The sequence below is a fragment of the Narcine bancroftii genome, chromosome 2 (genome assembly GCF_036971445.1).
Source record: "Narcine bancroftii isolate sNarBan1 chromosome 2, sNarBan1.hap1, whole genome shotgun sequence".
NCBI lineage: Eukaryota > Metazoa > Chordata > Chondrichthyes > Torpediniformes > Narcinidae > Narcine > Narcine bancroftii.
The window spans coordinates 50,533,596-50,554,793 of record NC_091470.1 but is presented as its reverse complement, the minus strand read 5'-3'; the positions used below and the strand labels follow the sequence as shown (position 1 = coordinate 50,554,793).

Here is a 21,198-nt window from a genome sequence, read left to right as displayed (position 1 = left end):
GTGGGAGGAATTCAGTGGGAGAAAAAGAATAGCTGAAGTAAGAGCTGAAACCCTTTATCAAGACTTGATAAAAGGTTTCAGGTTGAAATATCAAATGTTGTTTTTCTTCCACCGATGCTGCTCAGTCTGATGCGTTCCTCCAAGAGATTGCATTTAACTTTGGATTCCTGCACCTGCAGTCTTCTGTGTATCTCCAAAGATTGAAATAAATCCAGTCCTTTGGGATTTTCCTGCAGGAGACTGATTATCCAATCATGATGTGCCCTTTTCTACCACATTGCCACTTGATTGCTGGAGAGCTTTGCACTGTAAGTTAGCAGAGGAGTGAGTGCAGTCGGTTTTATCTCTTGTAAGCACTCCCCTCAAAACCAAGGGGATATTTGTGGACTTCAGGAGGAAGTCAGAGGAACATGACCCAGTCTTCATCGAGGGCTCAGTAATGGAGAGGGTCAAGAACTTCAAATTCCTAGGTGTCAACATCTCCGAGGATCTGTCCAGGAGCCTCCGTGTTGATGCAATCACAAAGAAGGCTCACCTTTGTGAGGTGTCTGAGGTGGCTCGGTACATCACCAAAGACTCCCATAAACTTCTATTGGTGCACCATGGAGAACATTCTGGCTGGTTGCATCACTGCCTGGTATGGAGGCGCCAACTCTCAGGACAAGAATAAACTCCAGAGGGCTGTTAACTCACCTGGAACATCACAGGCTCCATCCTTCACTCCCTTGAGGACATCTACATGAGGTGGTGTCTTAAAAAAACAGCCTCTATCCTCAAAGACCCCCCCACCATCCAGGCCTGCAACCATCAGGGACAATGTACAGGAGCCAAAAGACGAATACTCAACAGCACAAGAACAGCTTCTTCCCCGCTGCCATCAGATTCCTGAAAAATCAATGAACCAAAGGCACTGCCTTACTTTTCATGCATTATTATTATTATTATTATTTTATTTTTTTATAGTAATGTCATAAGATGGTTATGATATGTATATTTGAACTATGATGCCTCAAAACACGGAATTTCATGACTTGTTCATGACAATAAATCCTGATTCTGATCTCCTTCCCGCCCATGGTGGGCCTCATGGACAAAGTTCTTCAAAATTCTTACGATCTCAGCCTGTTACTTCCTTTTCTTTTCTCAGCCTTCCTGCAACCACACCCCACCCCGGGTTTTGCTCAGTTCACTGGCTTCTGCCATCCCCAGCTGGAACAACAATCTCTGGAGGCATATACAAGGGCAGTGCCAGTGAATGGCTGAAACATTCAACCTTATTTTGGCTTGGGCATGAAGTGTCAAATTCCTGTTCCTGTAGCCCTCTTACAAATTGGGCTTCCCAAGTAAAGATTCTCATTATAAATCTATGAATTATTTGTAAAATCTGATACAAGCACTTATAATCGATGTTAAAAAGAGCCAACTTTAAAAAGAGCCAAGGATAAAGAATCACAGTTATTGCTAAACAATTGCAAGCTTCTGGTGAACACTATCTACAAATTTGTTGACGATACCACAGTAGTCGATTGTATAAAGGAAGGGGATGAGTCAGCCTACAAGAGAGAGATTGAAAACTTGGCTGAATGGTGCAACAACAACCTTGCACTCAATGTCACCAAAACTAAGAAGCTGATTGTTGACTTCAGGAAAGGAAAGTCAGATGTTTACAATCCAATGATCATTGGGGGATCAGTGGAGGGCAAGCATATTTATGTTCTTAGGAGTCACTATGTCGGAGGATCTTTCTTGAACCCAACACACCAATGGCATCATGAAGAAAGCACGCCAGCTGAGTAGGCTTGGATGGTAAAGTAAGGTAAGGGGGCCCGTCACAACCACGTACACCAATATAACCATTTGTCAATATGGGCTAGCGTTAGTCCTGGGTCCACCGGTCAATCAAGGCTCGCGGAAGTACCATGTTCACTTGTCAATCATCAGTGTCCCATATGTTCCATCTTGTAATTCGGGCTCCACCGGTCCCAAAGCTGCCTGTCAATCAATGCTTGCGTTTGTACGTGTACACGTGTCTGAAGTCTGCCTCCTGCAGCAGAATTCTGCTCATTTAGCATCAGTCACGGGAGGTTTACTTTATTAAAAAAGACTCTCCCTTCTCCGGTATTATTTTGTATCAAGACTGTTTTTTTAGAACCGATTTTATTTACTTTTTTGTAACTAACAGAATTTTCAAATTATTTGGGGCTGGCAGATGGCTTCTGTAAGGTAAAGTTTTGTTTGATTTTAATGAAGTTTTTCCTCCCCTCCTCCAACCAAACACCAACTGGTGTATTCCCAGCACACACCCAGCAGATAAATGTAGAATAAATGAGGGCATCATGCCCATAGGCTAATAAATGGAACAATTTCACTTGATTCTATTCAACAAAAGGTGGGGGCCGTGGGGTGGGGAGGGGGCAAGGCGGGGTGGGTCTTATTAAAGCTCAGCCTAGGGCCTGGGTGGTAGTTAATCCGCCATTGGCCAGTACCTCGATTTCCTCAGGAGTTTGCGGAGGTTTGGTATGACATTAGAAGCCCTGGAAAATTTCTGCGGATGTATGGTGGAAAGTGTGCTGACCGGCTACATCACAGTCTAGTATGGAAACACCAATGCCCCTGAGTGTAAAGCCCTCCAAAAGGTAGTGGACACAGCTCTGGACATCATAGGCAAAACTTTCTTCACTATTGAGTACATCTACAGGGAACGCTGGTGTCAGAGAGCAGCAGCAATCATCAAAGTCCCACAGCACCCAGCATACGCTGTTTTCTCACTGCTACCATCAGGCAAAGGTGCCACAAGACTCGCACCACCAGGTTCAGGAACAGCTGCTCCCCCTCCGCCATCAGACTCCTCAACAACAAACTCAATCAGGGACTCATTTAAGGACTCTTACTTCTAGACTTCATTGAATTTCTTTTGTTCTCTCTGTAGTTTGTTTACATTTGTTATCTGTTTACAGTTCTTTGTTTGTTTACGTGTTTTATGCTGTGTACAGTTTATTTTTTGCACTACCAATTAGTGGTAATTCTGTCGCACCCGTAAGAGAAAGGAATCTCAGGGTTGGATGTGATGTCATGTCTGTACTCTGACAATAAATCAATAAATCTGAAATCTGTAGCAACCAAGTATCTAGTATTATTTTTGGGCTCCGGCTGAAAATGTCAGCAATAGATCATTACCTCCAATGGACACTACAAGACTGGCTGAGGTCCTCCAGCTTTTCTGTGTGTTTTTACTACAATCACAGCATCTGCAGACTTTTATGACTCGGTGACAATTTCAACAGACGTATCAAACCTCATGCTATCTGTGTAATGGTGAAACCTTGCCATGGTGGATTGATATGGACCAAAGGTATTATGTGCTAACATTAACCTTAGTACATTATGTCTGGCTAAGAGAAGTGATGATGCCTGCTGAAGCTGCAGTAACAGCAGCACTGCCTCAGGTGAACTGGGAGCAGCGGAAGCGTATCTTCCAGCGTTCCTCCATGGAGTCCTACTGCCTGGTCATCAAGGATGACGGTCCCGGACAGGTGTAAATTGGCTGCAAAGGGGGGATGGGTACAGCACAGAACCTATGGAAGTCTGTGCTGAAGACGGCAGGGCTCATGCATTGCAGTCCAGGCCATGAGGGCTTCAGAGAATCAGCAGACCAGCACAGGGCACCAGCGTGGGAGACCACCACCCTATGGAGAAGGAGAAGCTTGCAAGAGGACACTACAAGGTAGAAGACAGCGGCTGTGGTCCAGCAAGGGATCGGCAACTGAAGAACTCACAATAGGCTGTGAGCTGTCTTATGGGCACCAGGTTTCGGGACCTGAAATCTTGAGGGTGTTGGTGGCAAGTAGGGCTCCCTAAGGGCCTTGGGTGCTGACGGCTTCCTAATCATATCTGAGGTTTGGATCCAGGGGATGAGGAGGATGATGGATGCCTGGAGCTCAGGTTCTCCACTGGAATGGATGTGAAGTTGTGTGACCATGGAGATTACAGGAGCACAAGAGGTGGTGCCATCAGAGGAGGTGGTGGGACCTACAAACAATCGATGTATCTGAAGGGACTCTCTTTGGTTTCTCTTTGTGAGGCTTTAGAGGGCAAACAAAAGTGAACAAATGTTGTGAATTTACGTACATGACAATAAGGGAATGTTGAATGGCTGTTCTTGTGCTTTTTGTAAAATTTAATCTAAAAGACTGACTCATGCATAAAAGCCTTGTTTGATCTCTTTCTCTTTTCCCCTGTCCTGAAGCCTTGTCTCTTTGCTAGTTTGATGTCAATGCCACTGGCCATTACCTCAATACCTCATCCAAACTGTAACTGCTGGAAGAGCTGCTGCTTCTCATTTCCAGAAATCTGGGCTCAATCCTGACTTCCGGTGCTGTCTGTGTGGAGTTTGAAGGATCCCTATGACCATGAGTTTTTCTCTTGGGTGATCCAGTTTCCTTCCACATCCTGAGACTTTTGGATTGGCAGGCTAATTACTGATTGTAAATTACTCCTACTCTATAGGGGAATGGTAGAATTTGTGGGAATGTGGAGAGAATAAAACAGGACTGATGTAGCACAAGTTTAGATGGGTGCTTGAATATCAGTGTGGAGGGCTTATTTTTATGCTGCACGAGTTTCCAACTGGATGAAGGGGAGCAGAAGTGAGGGAAATTTAAGCTTACTCTGTCCTCACAATGCACTATCTATATGAATCCACAGACATTCAGTGACTCTAAAGGAACTCTCATTTACTACTCTTTCCACCTTACTGTAAGGGCGACATTAATATCAACTCTTTGTCTTAGAGCAGTCAGAAAGTAATTTTGTGTAATATTACATGTTTTGTTCTATTACATGACAATAAAGGAATCTTGAATCTAGCAATGATTAGAAGATCAATAAATCAGGAAAGAAATCCCTGGCATTTTTCTCCCCCTCCATGATGGCCTCAGGATGCTGACGTCAACTGTGCTGTCTGATTACCAGGCTGCCTGAGATAAAAAACAAGCCACTACAGATGCAGGTTAAACCTGGGGCTTACTCAGTGCTCCTCGCTGCTACATCAACATGGTATATTAAACCCAGCCAGCTATTAGCATTTGGCGTTTTATCAATCCTTGGCAACCACACAAATATTTGTACATATACCATGAATCATTCAGAGCAATTGCTCCAATCTTAAAACACCATGTTAGATGTCATTCAAAGACATCTTAAATCTTAAATTTTTGCAACTTATTTTGAAGAATCTACTTTTATATATGCTTCAGCAAATTCATTAAAGTTAATGCTATATTCTCCTCTTTAATATCGAAGTTAGTTCACGAAATTTGGTATTATATTAATTTTGCATAAAAGGTTGTTTGCCAACCATTTTATTTTTCAGGTGAAAATACTGTTCCCATAGTTTGGTTGCTGTAGAAATGAAATTATACATTCCAATTAAAGGTATTCAAGTGTTGACAGGAGCTGTGCACTTCAGCACACATGCTGTTACTAAGGAAGCAGCTGCTTCACAGCTGTAGGATTGGACCATGTACAGTACAAGGCATCTCTGATCTTTAATTATATGCAAAGAAACTGCAGTGACTTAATAACTGCATCTTGCTTTACATTAAATACTATATGACTGAAGAAATTACTTTGAAAAAAATTACAGAAGTGGAGTTTCCACAAGACCCAGAATTGTTCCTTCTGGGAGATATTGGTGAAGTACAATTTAGTCTATCCAAACACCAAATTCAATTTGTAAAGGTCGCTTTGTTGGTAACCAGGAAGTGCATAGCGGTTACATAGAAGTCCAATTCTCAACTGAGTATTACATGATGGAATATGGAAATACACAGATGCATTCCCCTGGAGAAGATTACTTATAACTTGAGGAAGAAGTATGACGCACTCATTGAAGTGTGGTAGCCGTATCTGAGGTACATAGGTGTAAGATATAATCTATACCCCCTTAAGAAAAAAAAATTAAGGTACAAACCGTCCTGACAGATAAATGAAGAAGAGTCTGAATTAAAGTTGTCGTGCAGATGATATGTTTTAATTTTTAGTTTTAATTTTTTTTCCTTTGTCTTTTATGGTTTATTTAAGTTCTGGGGAAGGGGTGGGGAATACTTTATTTTTATTATATGGATATTATATTGTGTGCTAAGAAAATGTCTTATATTGTTTGTATATATTTGCTTGTCTTTTAAAACAAAAGATGGAAAAAAAAGAAATTAGTTTAAATAATCTTTGTATATACACAAAAGTTAAAACATTATAGTTATTTTAGAAGAAAAAAACTTCGTTGTTAACTTTGAGAATGAAGTGCAAGTACATTTAACAAATTTAATATGTGGTTGTCAAAATTAATCTTACAGATATTCAGGAACCAACACTTTTTGAATGCATTGATGACAAAAACCTAAATAACTTGAGGAAAATCCAGGTCAAATTCTGACATTAAGAGTCAGCCAGCAGCTGGCTCACTACACGATATGAGATAAAATGGTCATCCTTAATCACAGTAGATGATATCCACAATAGCAGAGCACTTTACATCTTCCCTCCTACCTCAACCTTGCCCAGTAATGTGGAAAGTCTCACTTGAAACTTCTTTTTTGGTAGCTAGATTTATCAATACTGTATATTAATTTGACATGAACTAAATATCTACCTACAATTTTAAAACATCACTTTATTTTTCTTGCACTTACTGCAACTATGCATATTTATCTATCATTTTTATATTTATTATCTCTGTTTCTATCTTGGCATATTGTAGTGATTTACTTTATATTTTTGTAGCCGGTATATCTTATTTTACTGGCTTAAACAAGTAAGAATTACGGTACATCTGTACGTTGTACTTATATAATAACAATAAATTCTCATTGTCGTCGCCATCATCGTTACAGCAAACAATCCTCTAATGTTTGGGGTCCTGTTCCTGGTGGGTGGACTCCATCAATTTTTGGTATGCTAAAACATTTTTTTATGTTTAATGCAAATACTACATTGCACTCCCAGAAAAATCACAGCAAAATTGGTCAAAGCCTTGAATGGAATAGTGTTAGGGAGGTTTACATCCAAGAACAAGAACATTGCTTCCTTGACAGGACATTGATTTCTTGACTGGACCCTCTGAATTCAAAGCAGATCTCAAGATATTGCTGCAGAGGAACAAAAAAGTGCATTGCAATCCTGATTGCTCTTCCGGTGGCAGGCACCTTCTGTAAGTGTATTACATACTTTGGCTGCCACTGGAGAAGCAGAGGCTGTGGGAGAATGGTAGACTTCACCTACTTTCACTCAAATGGAACAGAAAGAGATGAATTCAATAGTCATCTTCAGGAGTGAGAATTCCCAACTAGAGGGGAATAAGTAAAGAAATTTCATATTCTTCCAAATGACATCAGAATGATGAGTACACCACCATTTGTGTATTCAAAATTGGAGGTTCCCACAAGAAAGTTTTTTTTTGTGTGGGGATCCATGTTTGTCACATGAGGCATACCACTAATGAAGAGATGCTGTAACAAGCCATTTATGAAATTGGATCAGGGATTAATTCAATCATGGGTAATATACATGATAGAGTGGTGTGTGGAGAGAAGTCACTTGATTTGTCATTGAGTCCCTCTATCAGGAAGACAATATAACCAACCTCAACATTGCTCCCCTCTTCTGGTCAGCTGGGCTTTGAGGTTAGTTGCTTTCATTCTCCTTCTTCTCGTGCTCCTACTGCTTACCGAGCTCTGTCTTGAGACAGCTTTTGAGTCTTCCTGCTCCTTCTCCTCCAACGCAGATACTGTTTTTGATTGACAAGGACGTGCAGGATGCAGTGCACAATGAAGTCTGCATGTGTGCTTGCTCTAACCGTAAAGTGTTGCAGACTGATGCAGAGAACTAAATCGTGTCTTCAAGAGATCCATGTTATTTTCCACTGTGTCCTTGATGTGTACGTGACTCTTGTTGTTCTGCGCTAAGATGCTGTGGTTGGAGAGGGCACTGGTTGTGAGCAAGTATGGAAGTGGAGGATTCCTCCATGGGAGCTGCCTGCTGAAATTAGGCAGCAGTTCAGGCTCCTCAAGATGAGAGAGTCATGCACACTACCCAGAAACATGGAATTCACCATCTGTAAATACTCCTCATGATGTACAGCCACCTGCGCGCGGAAGGGGGGGATACCTGTAGCCATTGACTACACAAACATGTGCCAAATTGCAGCATGCCATGTTCCTCATGAAAATCAAAGTTAACAAACTAATGTCTTTATAAATACAGAGCTTGAGTGGACTCTTCGATGAAACGTGGAGCCACAAATTGAGAGATGGGATCTGCTGTAGATGCTTGTGAAGATCCCTTTGTGAGGTATTTGCCAGCCAACGTGACCCTGACTTCCATTCAGAGAAGTGAACTAAGTCATCTTACTGAGTATCACCTACTCACCCTGGTAAGGAGACTTGGAAAACAAGTTGCTCATGAGAAAGTTCCTGCAGGAAATGATGCGTCTGGATTCTCTGCGACAGCAAGGTTTTCTCTGATGGCCAGAGCTTAGCTTTCTGTTCTAAGGTCTCTCAGCCACCCACAGTGGTCATCCACAGCCATAATACCGTATCCAGCTCTAGCGGTGTTATCCATTACATAATTATCTTAGCAGCTAAATGATGGAGGAGACATCCCATCAATTTTGAATAGTTTATTGTCATTTCTGAAGCTGCACACTCAGGTTTCGTAATATGGGCAGTCTCCCTTAAAATATTAAGAAAACCAGCTGAGTTGACTGAGTCTGCCCACCATTGTTGCATGGTGAAGCTTTGAACTTCAAATTCTGTCACTTTGGGCAAAAATGGGCATCACAGTTTAATGATGCCATAAGGTGCACTGGTGATGTCTAGAAAGTCAGGTGTGCTAATGTTATTCTTACTTTTGCTGTGATCTGGTCCTTGTAAAATCAAATTAAATCTGGCCCAGCTGGGTAATATCTCTACCTTCTTGTGATTCAACGATGTCCAGAATTGCTCTATCACAATGTGCAGTTAATTCTCCCATAATTGTGTAATTAAATACCCAGAAAATCAATGGATTAACAAAAATCAACAAGAAATTAGCAGCATTCCCTATTGAACTGAACATCTGACCCAACACGAAGAGCAATGGATTGGAAACTTGACAGAAGACGACACTTCTGAACCTTTTGTTTGGAAACATGCCAAAAACATTCCCAAAAAGCAATTTTCAAAAAATATATCTTTAGAATACAAGATCAGAAATGATGTTGAATGATATTAAAAAATCACTATCTTATGCTCCTGTGAAGTGTGTCATCTGAGAGAGAATGTTTCACAAGGCCCACATAATCTTGTGCAGAGCTGTACTTTAATGAGTTGAACATCTAAGGAAAATGGAATGCAATGTTCACATATCACAGAAACATTTTCTCTTGAACTTTAAACTATTTAAATCAGCATCAAGGAAGTAATATTAACCACTGTACAATTTCTGCGCATTACACATACCGTGAGGTGTTGGAAGAGCCATGCTCTCATAATATTTGTGGCTACTTTGGGGAAAATGCCTCGCTTTTTCTGTCGCTTTTTATCTTTGTCTGGATCATCATCGTCACCTGTGCCTGGCGAGGCTACACTGTTGTCTAAACCATCACCTGAAATCACAGAACAAAGGGGAAAATTGTGAGCATTCTACAAATAACATGCAAGAGTAATCAATTCTGACTCACACTGATTTCGGGTGAGGCAAGCTGATAACACCTCAATAAAATATGGGAATGTTATGCAAATAATATTTAATGCAAGGCACCATGTCTCCCAATCCTGTTTTGATAAACTTCACATGAACACATATGTATCATTAATTCAATTATCGCTATGCTACTGACATAGTGAAGTAGCCCTCTGTCAAATATATTTATGTAGTTTCAAAGCTTCTATAATAATTTCATTTTGATATAACTTTCTTTGCTCCCTAAATATATGGAATGAGTTAGGTGCAGGTTTTCCATGTGAAACTATATAATGACTTAAAAGTGAAAAAGATAAGCTTGGCACACTAGAGATTTTGCATAAGGTGTAAGTAACTATATCATGGTTCACTGCACAGAACAGACCACAGTTCATCATCACACCCTCCCCCCATTGCATTTGCATGGGATGACACCCTCTGTCTCCCTGCCTCGTTGCTTTCCACTCTCATATTTAAGAGAATAAGGTACATTAGGTACATGTATCAAGGCAGGGTGCATTCTTTAAATCAGGAGTTACCTCTATCCACTCTCACTACTGTTCTGCCTTTCCTTGCATTAATTGTGCATTAGCAAAAATCATTTACTTTTAACAGTCATAGTTATTTTTCTTTACCCTCAGGCAAAAATGCCTTGAAAGCATGCCTAGAGGGCATCTAAATTATGTATCTAAAAAAACTCTGCACCAAGGCAATCCTGGTCTCGTACTTTCTTAAAATTCATTCCTGCTTGTCCTCCTGTTTTTGAGAGGCATCAATCAGAGCACCTTATATATATCATATTTCCCCATTAATATTTGAACCAATAACATTAAAAAGAAAGAAGAAAGAAGGGACACAAAGTATAATCAAATGCAAAATAAATGAAGGATACTGAAACAGCGTTGGATTTTTTTCTATTCGACGGCTATGTTTTCTCTTGCACATCATTAGCCTAAAGCCACACGAAAGAAGAAAACAGAGAAGCGTAGAGTTTATGCTCCCTGCTGATGTTTAAGAAGCTGAGGTCCTGGAAGGACATCTGGAAATTGCGCTGAGACTGTGGGTTTTGTAATTTAAGAATAGACATTCATTAGTAGTAAAATGCCATAAATCCCATGCTAAGTAAAAACCTTGTTCAGGAAAGCCTAAAACAATAAACTCAGGACTCAGAGTAGCCAGAACCACATAGCTCCTAAGGAATGCTACAAATGCAGCAGCTAATTCTACTACTGTCTTTTAGTTATGTGATTACCAGGGTTGGTGGCACTGAGTGCTCCCTATAAAGAAGGATCCTTTGCTCGTCAACTTTTGTGCAAGTTAACAATTTTGTTTTACCTCTGCGGCCACAAAAGCTGAAAAAAAGCCAAAGAGTTGGCAGATTAATTTTATTGACATTTCCATTTTCACTGCAATGTGATACCCTCCATCACGTCAGAGAGGCGACCCCCAGTATTTACAGACTGACAAGCCACTTCATTACAGCCACCCAGCCCCAAGGCAGTGCAGTTCCCTCCATCTGCACAAATGTCAGTGCACAACCCTTCATCGACCACTAACTTTTGCTCCCTCTCCACAAACGTGAAACATGACGGCGAGCCAAAAAGGTGGAAATAATCATAAAAATGATGCTGGACCAGAAACATTCACAGAGCCTCATTACAATTGCCGAGCTCAGAGTGCTGGTGATTTACACCTTCTTCCACGATGCCAGGAAGGAATGCTGCAGGGCAAATTTTCCCAAATGCTAATGGCTTATGACTGTTCCTTGGCAACTATGGCATTTTAACCTGTGCATATGTAGTCTCCAAAACAGAAAGTGGAAATGTCTTATCATCTGTCCATGTGACACAGATGGAGAGTGGCTATTAGGAGTCAGGCACTGGGCCTCAGGGATCTGAGGTGCTGTACTATAGCCTACGGCAGTTTTGGAAAGCTGTGCCTGGGGACAGGAAAATTCTACGGCTAAAAAAAAGAGCTGGCATCAGAAGTATGTATGTGCACATATTAGAAAATGAGATGGGGAAGAAAGGAAAATGAGCTGATAAAAATAAATATTTTAGGAATTTAATAGTTGCTATTATTATTGGCCACAACTCGTTCAAAACTGTGCAACACAGTATTAATTTAATGTAATTAGAAATTTATCAAATCACAAATGTCAATACCATTAATAATGTACTGATTTATTTCATTGCCTTTTGTTCATAAATATTTCTCAGCTTGTTTCATTTGTAGCACAGGAATTAAAACTCTTCCATCTTTTCTGCATGTAATGTTTAATTTTACTTGTAATTGGCCTGAAATGGATAGTACGAACCCTTAATGATTAGGTTCCCTTTCCTGTGCATTAAAATTGAATTTTTGTGTTTTTGAAGTGGCCAAATATTCAACAGGGCATGATCTCCTACTCTGGACTTCAGTGTAACAGCTGCACTTTCTTTTGTTGCATGCAACATTTACGAACTGTGTGCGTTTTCCTATGTTAAAGAGGAGACAGTGACCCATACCATCTTCTTTACACTAAAAGGACACTAAAACCACTCCTCATGGGCTTTCCTCAGGCTTCTCTGGTCCAGAACAACCTCCCACTGACACCTCTCTGGGGAGGGGGAGGGGGGGAGGGGAAGAGAAGAGAGAAAAGAGAGAGAGAGAGAGAGAGGGAGAGGTTGGGGGGGGGGGGGGGATTTTACGCTTCTTTCTCCAAAACTTTTCAGCCGGTATAAGCAGCATTTAGCACATTCAACCCCCAAATGGCTCCAAATGCTCTAAGCTGCAGGGGCTCATCTTTTGTTAGCCCCTGTCTATTTACACAGGATTTGCACAGGGCTCTCCAGTGAAGAGACCACATGTTACTGACAGAAAGCGGCTTCATTCACAACACATCAGGGCTGTAGCCATTGCTGCTCTGTGCTTAGGCAGGATTAAGACTCCAGTAACACTGAGCCTAAAGACTCTTGCTAAATGGTAAACAAAATGTACCGACTGCTACTTAAAACCAAATTAGGCAGAGATAGATCATAATATAAACATGCAAGAGCTAAAAAGTAGATTAAGGTATTAGATGGGTCTTTAAGCTTCACCTTCAGCTTCCAATGCAGCAAAGCAATATTCCTCACCTACTTCTTTATGCAAATTTCTTTCTGACTCTCTTCACAGGGTATATTTATATCTAGAGAGAGTCAGAATTGTGGCCTCAAAGACACAGAAAAAGCCTGCTATATTAAAGCTGTCCTTGAAATACAGTGAATGTTCTCATTTGTGCAGTAAAGGAAAAATCAAGACAAGTTATCCAAACAATCAATAATGCGACCTGAAAGCGGAATGCTGGGAGAGAATATTTTTTTGTATGAAATGGCTGTTCAATTCATTTATTTCTGAGCAAAAATCAAACTGCTGGAGGAATTCAGCAGGTTATGGGGGCGGGGCGTGGTTGATGAAGGGGAGACAAGGGATAGTCAACATTTTGGTTCAAGACCCTGCATCAGCACCTCGATTCGAAAACATTGACCATCCTTTCGCATCCACAGATGTTTCCTTGCCCACTGAGATCAGCCGTCTGTAGTGTTTACACTGATATGGATGCATGTAGTTTTTGTGTGTGTTTTTTTAATTTCACTTTTGAAAGGTCATGACTATGTCATGAGGTGGGTTAAGAACTCAACTCTATTAACTAATTAGAAATCAGGCATCAGATCCCACTATAGTCAGTACAATAAAAAGACCAGTATTTTAATGGGAGAACATTAATTTTATAAACTAAAAGTAATACAAATTAATCAATCAAGGAAATTTTCAGATGAAAACTAACAACACATGGGTCAAATCCTCCCCTGACTCACTCCTCTGCCTGACCACCTCAGAATGCGAATGAATGCACAAATGACACTAGGTCACACACAAGTCACAAATTGGACATTGGCAAGATTAAAGACATTGCTTCCAGCCTTGCCCTGGTCTCCAGCCCACCCCTTTGCATCATTTTCAGAGTGACCAAAGTTTCAATTCCATCTCCAAGAACACTTCCGTCACCCTCCATCAATGGCTATGGCCATCGGTTTCACGATTGCTTACAACATAACAAAATAAGAGCAGAACTAGGTCACTCAGTCCCTCAAAGCTGCCTTACCATTTTTTTTTAAACTCCCCCCCCTCCCCCACCTCTTTTCTTACCTCTAGATGTGGCCTCTTTGTTGGCTTGCCATACTCCACCGTCCAGAACTCCAACTTGTCTGAAACACAGCTGCTTGCATCCTGTCGCATAACTGCCCATCAGTTCTCCTTTCTGAATTTCACGTCTCTCAAGGCCTTGTTCAAGATGCTTAAAATTCTGCTAAGATTTAGTTCACCTTGTCTGCATAACCTTATCTAGTTTTATATCCTGTCCAACAACATCAGTCTTAAATTACTATTCTAATCATGATCCACTTGTTGATGCATACCCAGCTGCCATATTGGAACCCTCCTCCTAAATCTAAGTATCCAAAGCTCCTTCTTCCCTTCAAATCACCTCCTAACAGCCATTTCCACCAGGTTTTCAGAGCCTCACTTTAATCTTACCTTAATTTTTTTTTACCTTAAATTTTTTCAATGTTCTCCCTACTAAAATACCATTTAAAATTAAAGTAACCCTATTGACTATGTTGTTGCAGAAACATTTGGAATTCACAAACTATTTGTTACATCAACTCCATTTAAGTTGATTAGATGAAGCCCCTTTGGTTTTAGAACATAAGACCAAGAGTGAGTTGTTCACTCCCTTGAGCTTGTTTGGCCATTCAGTCAGATCATGTCTGATCTGCTCTAATGATCCCACTTCACCACTCTGTCCCTTATCAACAGAATGTAACACAAATCTTGTTTGGAAAGTGGCATTAATTCCAATCTAGCCCATTGGTTAGAATAGAAGTCACTTAGTTTCAGATTTTCGACTGCCTCTTATTTCAGGGACAAGTTCAACCTCAGGCAAGTCAGGGAATAAGGAGGTGGACATCTTCTGTGACAATTCTTTCCATCCCAACTGACCAGAAGGACATGAGGGCCAGAAAATGAGCAGTACTTGACAAGGGACTGCCAAGAAAAGCGGAGGCCTCGGTCATTGGCTAGGTTAGTATTGGGAAGAGCTAGGGAGAGGTGAGGGTGGTGAGAGGCAGAAGTGATGCTGATGCTGGATGTGAGAGCCATGGAGGCTGGAAGGGTGATGATGGGGGTTCTTTTGGGCTCCTTTTGGGAAGAGTTGTTCATAGACCCAAAAGAAAGGATACAAAAGCTCAAAGTCATTCTTTCCTCTCTACTGACATGCATCGGGTCCCCACTATCAGTTTTAGCTAGCGCCCTTACCTGACTTCAGTCCAATGCAGGAATTCCACGAGTAAAAGTATTGGGAGGTGATGCTGGGAGATCATTTGGCAGGAACACTGTGAGAGTGTAATGACTTTGGCCAGCCACCATTTTGAGCTCACTTCTGTCTCCTCCACCTCTGGGTCCATTTTGGAATTTCATCTTTAGTATTGCACTCACAATATTATGATCATAAACATGACACCTAGTTCTCAGGAAGTAATCCAACTGAACGGTCCTCAAGCCAGTTTATAACACTGTGAGATGATTCAATGCTACTAACAAAATTATTCACCAGATGAACACGACTGATGTTGCTTAGACACAAGAGGTGAGGTTTATGCAGTTTAACGTCATTAACTGAATGCCTCTTGATTGCTGGAAATGGCATATGCTGCTATCTGCTTGCACTCTTCATTTGATTAGCTGTCAGGTGTTCAATGTTTATACATGTCAACACAACCATGGTGTTCTCAAATATGGAGGAGGGTTCTTTAAGCTAATACAGGTCGAGTATCCCTTATCTGAAATGCCTGGGACCATAAGTATTTTGGGTTTTGGATTTTTTCAGATTTTTCAGACTTTAAAAATGCACATTCACTCAGACTTAAAGGTACATGAATTCACATAACAGTACAAATATTTACATATGCATCTACACACACTACTTATATTCGCTTTGTCCCATTCTCTGATTGGGATTTCTAAACTCTATTATGTATTACTTTATGGGACCACACACAAAAAAAGTTTAGTATTTTGGATCATTTCAGCTATTCGGATAAGGGGTATTCAACCTATATTATCTGTTGATGCACATGTCACTCATCAAGAATTCAGGTTCTTTTGAATTGTGATTAATGCCATCAAGAAATGGGAGCATGGATGACTTCTAAATCCTTGGACACAGGAGTTACAAACTATTTTTGACATTGCCACACCAATAAATGGCTTAGCATCTTTTTTTTGGGCATGGAAATAGTCCATTCAGCCCATTGAATCCAGACTGACCTATTTGCACTACTCTCATTTTATTCTCTCTACATTCTCATCACCTTCTCCTAAATTATACTAGGTCCCCATAAACTTGGGGAAAATTACAGTAGCAAGTTACCCTACAAGCCAACATGTCATTGGGACGTAGGAGGGAACAGGGAGATCATGTAAACTCCATACAGATAGCATTGAAGTTCACTCGAATGGAGAGTGGCTTCACTGCTACCCCACTGTGCTACAAATTTGTTTATATTGCAATATTGTCCTTCATCTTGTGAAGGCCTGCTGCAGAAGGGTGAACCTGTGTGCACATTGTGTCAGCTCAAAATTACTGAGTAGGGGGTTCTCAAAAATAATAGATCTCAATGTTTGAAATTTATTACACACCTAATAAAGTCCAGTTCAAAACAGGAATTTTGCAGTTTAACAACCCCACCCCATTTTACTCTGAAAGGGGAATGAACAATCCTGCCAATTCAACAGAAATCACACTAATTGGCCCCAGAGGTTATCTAGGTGCCACGTCTCAAAGATACCATTGTTTCTGATGCATTCAGTTGGAACTGCAATATTCCAAATTGGCCTCACATCGCTTAAAAGCAGGTAGTGTCCTTACAGATAGCTGTAGCATAAAGCACTTCCGTCCAATATTGGTTTTGTCATTTGATACCCAGCTTTAGTTTGTAGCACCCTTAGATCTACATTTAGTTAGCTTTTTTCTTTAAAAAAATAGTAATTCTAGGTATTACTGTCCTAATCAGTCAAACTAAGCCACAGGAAGGAAATCTGGGTCATGTTAAATTAATTGAAATGAGCGTGAAAATTAACACAGCAAAATGCACCAATTTTCAGGAAACTGTTCTTTTTTTTGCCAACCACAAAAACAAAGGTGGGCATTCCAAGACCATTAAATAAACACACTGTCTGCTCAAATTGGGTTCTACCTTTGATGCCGGCTCCGAATCAGCATGCAGTTAAATCTCAATCAGTGACGGGAATTATCAAATACAGTTTAGTTAATAATGGCCCTCCCTTTCAGATCCTGTGTGTGCAATATTGCATCCAAATGACCAGAATCACTCCAGATAGATTTACAGTGCATCGGTGTAAAGAGATATTAAGGCTTATTTATCGCGTAATTTCCTTGAATTAAATTGGAGTAATAATGAATTAAGGGTTTACAAATCAACAAGTCAACCATCAGATTCCAGCCTCTCTCAGCATATTCTCATCAGTCCCTGCCATGAAGTTTCCAAAAAATGTCCTGAAGGCAGGGAACAAAGCGAGCAGAACTGATTACAGCTATGTTCACTGCCTTGCTGTCTAAACTCTGTTTGGCTTCCTAATGAGCTCACTAAAAACCTAATTCATCTCCCATAACCCCCACAACCCTCCTTGAAATTCACCATTATGGAAATTACAGATGAAACGTTTACAGACTGTGTTCAAATTACTGTTTCTTTAACAGGCAGGTCCCTGACCCTGGAATTGTACAATAGAGGTTTGTCCAGCTTGAAACCAATCAGCCCTAAGCCCACTGAAAAGGGAATGGATGAGGTTAAGACGCTTTCTCATGGCACTGATGACTGTAGCACTCATTCTCTCCCCTGCAGTGGATGGTGAAATTGTGTGGAAATGGCACAGAATTGATCATTTAACAGATAAAACGGGAAAATGAAGAAAGGTTAAAACCACATGCAGTGATGATAAACAGATTGAAACCAACTAATGCAAATTCCCAAACCATTCATGGGGAGACTCCCTCAGTTCCTCATTACACGAAGCCAAAATGATCCTCACTGCACCTAAGCTGTAACTGAAAGATTAAAGAATTGATGGCTCCTTGGTTTAAAATGCAGCTGTTTTATTCTGCTTTTGTAATTAATTCTTTTTCCAATAGTGTATTGATTAAGCGTAGACCCTGATAAAGTTCAAACTCCGAAGTATCTCCAGTGGTTTCCGCAGTTGCTCGGAGGAGTCAATGAAAACTTCCTCCCATTCTACCCGTCTCCTTAGAGTGCTGATGGAGTGAAGTGCACAGTTTTTTTCTCATAAATTAGTCAGGCTGTGTGGAGCTGTGTTAGCTGATCACTGCTTTTGTCTCTTTGCTTTGCCTACTTGCTTTTCTGTTTCACTGTCCTTTGTGCTGTCAGATAAAAAAGTCAGCGTGCAGCTGCTTCTCTGAGTCGGAACCAACACGAAGAGCATTTCATTCAAGCTACATTTTATTTTACACAGCTGCATTCCGCACCCCCTCTACTCTGAAACCCTCCCCACCGACCTTCTTCTTCACCACCAGCCCATTCCTCCTCTCCAACACAGCTGCCCTTGATCAAACTCGGAACTCAATCAGACCTCAAGGGAATCAACTAGCCCTGGAATCGGTGCACACGCATGCAAGAGTTGCCCATGACTTGATAAGGCCCGTCACCTTTTCATCTCGACCCATTTTGGTCAAAACCTGATGCCCTCATAGCTTCTGGCTGTAAAATATCAATCAGGCAGGGGTTGCTTTGCAGCCCACCTTTTCCACATCATCATCTCAATGTAACATCAAATGGCAAGTCAAGTGTCGCACATTGCTGGCTGATGGCTAAATACCTTCCCTGAATGTGCATAGTCTGAGCCAAAGGACCTTGCATGTCAGAGTTTATAAAGGTGATACTCCCAGCAGCTACAAGAAAATAGCCTTGAACATGGCTGGTAATGACTTTGTAATGTATGGTAGGAATGTAAATTCCCAGAAGAACAGGAACTATTTAGTGCAAATGTGTGCACGTTTTAACTTGTGTATGCCCCATAATTATATACCAAGAATGCTTCACATTTGTCTGAAAGAGAATGTTTCAGACCAAAAAAAAGCAGGTGCCCAAATTTGCAGTAATCCTCGTCACATGTTCACCTCTCACCCTGGCCATTTTATGAGCTTTAACCTTTCACTCAAAAATAACTTTCAATTCACCGAGACAGGATTAGCTTGGAAATCACCACAGAACTAGGGCACACAGATACCCTATTTATTAAACCTGTTGCCTGATTTATTCAGTTTTAAGTTGACAGAGAATTTTGGTTGTTTCCTCCTGTGCATTTTTCAATCTCCTCAAGGCCATAACAGCAGTTACATTCCCTCCACCTCCAGAGCATTCTTTTAAAGGTCAAAAGGTCAACATTCACAGATGTCTCCACCAGGCACCCAATTGTTCTACGGACTGTACCCCAGGATACATGCAACTTCTGCTGCCCATGGAGTGTGCTCTCGTTAAGTACTCTAATGCAAAATAGGTAAGATATCACATCATTCTTTGCAAACCACATTCCACAATCATTACTAAAAGAACTGTTGACTTCAATTATTGTAATCGCCCATACTTAACCAGGTGTAACTGTTTAAGAGCTTAATCTTTACCTTTTGCTGTAAACTATTTGGTTACAGAAACAATTATTATCATTTTTGATTAACTGATTTTTCTTCTAGAACTTTCAATAATACATTTTTGTAAAGAACTAAGCTCCATCTTCTCTACATTCAACCACATTAATAATTTTCTGATACCTTTTCAACACCAAATGGTTAACCACAATGACTGAATGTCTGGAATTTTGCCCCGGTACATCATGAATAAAGAGAAAATTCTATTCATAGTTCTCTTGCATGTGTCTTTGAGTAAAATATTTCAGTTTCTATTGCCAAAATGCAAACATTTGGTATTCATAAATGTTGTGCAGCAATTAATCACATCTTTCAAACATCTTTTGTTAGAATTTGAATCCCTAGAGATTAGTGTACTTTTTATTCGTAGTTGAAGCAAGATAGTGGTTGTAGTTACAAACATAACAAATTAATATCTATTAAACCTTGATCATCTGAAATGTAACTTTTTAAACCATTTTCTTTAGCTAGCTTTGAATCTGGCTGGTATATATAAGCTACATAGTCATTGTTTTAATATCCAGCACTATTTACAACATGTATGAAATGTGGAGATGATTGAGGATATTTGTACAATAACTATTGATCTATTAATAAGAGTGCCAATGTGCAACCAGTGCTGGAGGGTTACTTCGTGGTAAGTCATAATCAAGCAGTTTGATATTGTTTGAAATTAACTGATACTAACCACTAACTTTTGCAGGTATTACATATAGCTTTAATGTGAGTATTTTAACATCAGGCTTAAATGATGCTGACAGAGAAAAGGAATGTGCAGCAAGCAGTGTTATCCTATTAATTTTTTAACTTAGTTTTCTTAATTTAACTTTTAAAAATTTTACATTAATTTCTTTTAAAATTAGACATACAGCACCACAATAGGCCCTTTTGGCCCACGAGCCCGTGCCGCCCAATTAACCTACAACCTCCGGTATGTTTTTTTTGAAAGGTGGGAGGAAACTGGAGCCCCCAGGGAAAACCTATGCAGACACGGGGAAAACATACAAACTCCTTACAGACAGTGCGGGATTCTAACCCCAGTCCTGATCGCACCACCCATATATGATATAAAATTAAATATACTATAATTTTAAACTGTTATCTTTTGAGTTGCAAATAAATAGGCTTCCACTTGTATTATTTTACTTGTTTTATGAGAAGAAATGTAAACCATGACAATTTAATAAGAAGAAAACACACAGCATCCACTGCAACACAAAGTATGACTAAACATTCATCTAAAGACAAGATAAAAACAGATAGAATGGCAATCAATGCAACAATTCTATAGCAAACACAAGACTTCCTCTTTATTCACTTGAACTGTATTAGTTAAATGTAGTTCTTAGCACAGGGTAGTTCATACTCCATACTTTTAGTAATAAAAATATTAAAGAATGCAATTTTAAAAATATTATTTTATCAAGGAACAATTCTTCAGTCAAGACACTTGTTTCTTAATAAATCAATTATACTTTTAAGTAAAGTGAATCACCAGTCAATTTACTAAGTATAGTATCAACTTTGAGGTGAAATATTTTCCCCTCGTTTTATTTATTTTTAGGTTATTAGAAAAGTTGGTTACACACAAAGTATTCAAATGAATGCTGTTAGCACACAACTAGACATTTCTCTGTCAACAGCAGACACATTTTGTTCTCAATGTCTCAAATCCAAAATAGCTTCAGTGCAAATTCTTGTACTGATGTAGTGTACAT

The 21,198-nt window shown here is 40.1% G+C and overlaps 1 protein-coding gene across 4 annotated transcripts in view; it reads right to left on the bottom strand.

The window, feature by feature from the left end:
- Nucleotides 1-21,198, bottom strand: part of meis2a (Meis homeobox 2a) — a 118,775-nt gene that overhangs the window by 69,324 nt on the left and 28,253 nt on the right. For all 4 annotated transcript variants that reach the window (XM_069916647.1, XM_069916644.1, XM_069916645.1 and 1 more), the window contains one exon: nt 9,495-9,640. In XM_069916647.1, coding sequence (XP_069772748.1) covers nt 9,495-9,640 — 146 coding nt within the window. The remainder of the gene's footprint in view (nt 1-9,494; nt 9,641-21,198) is intronic.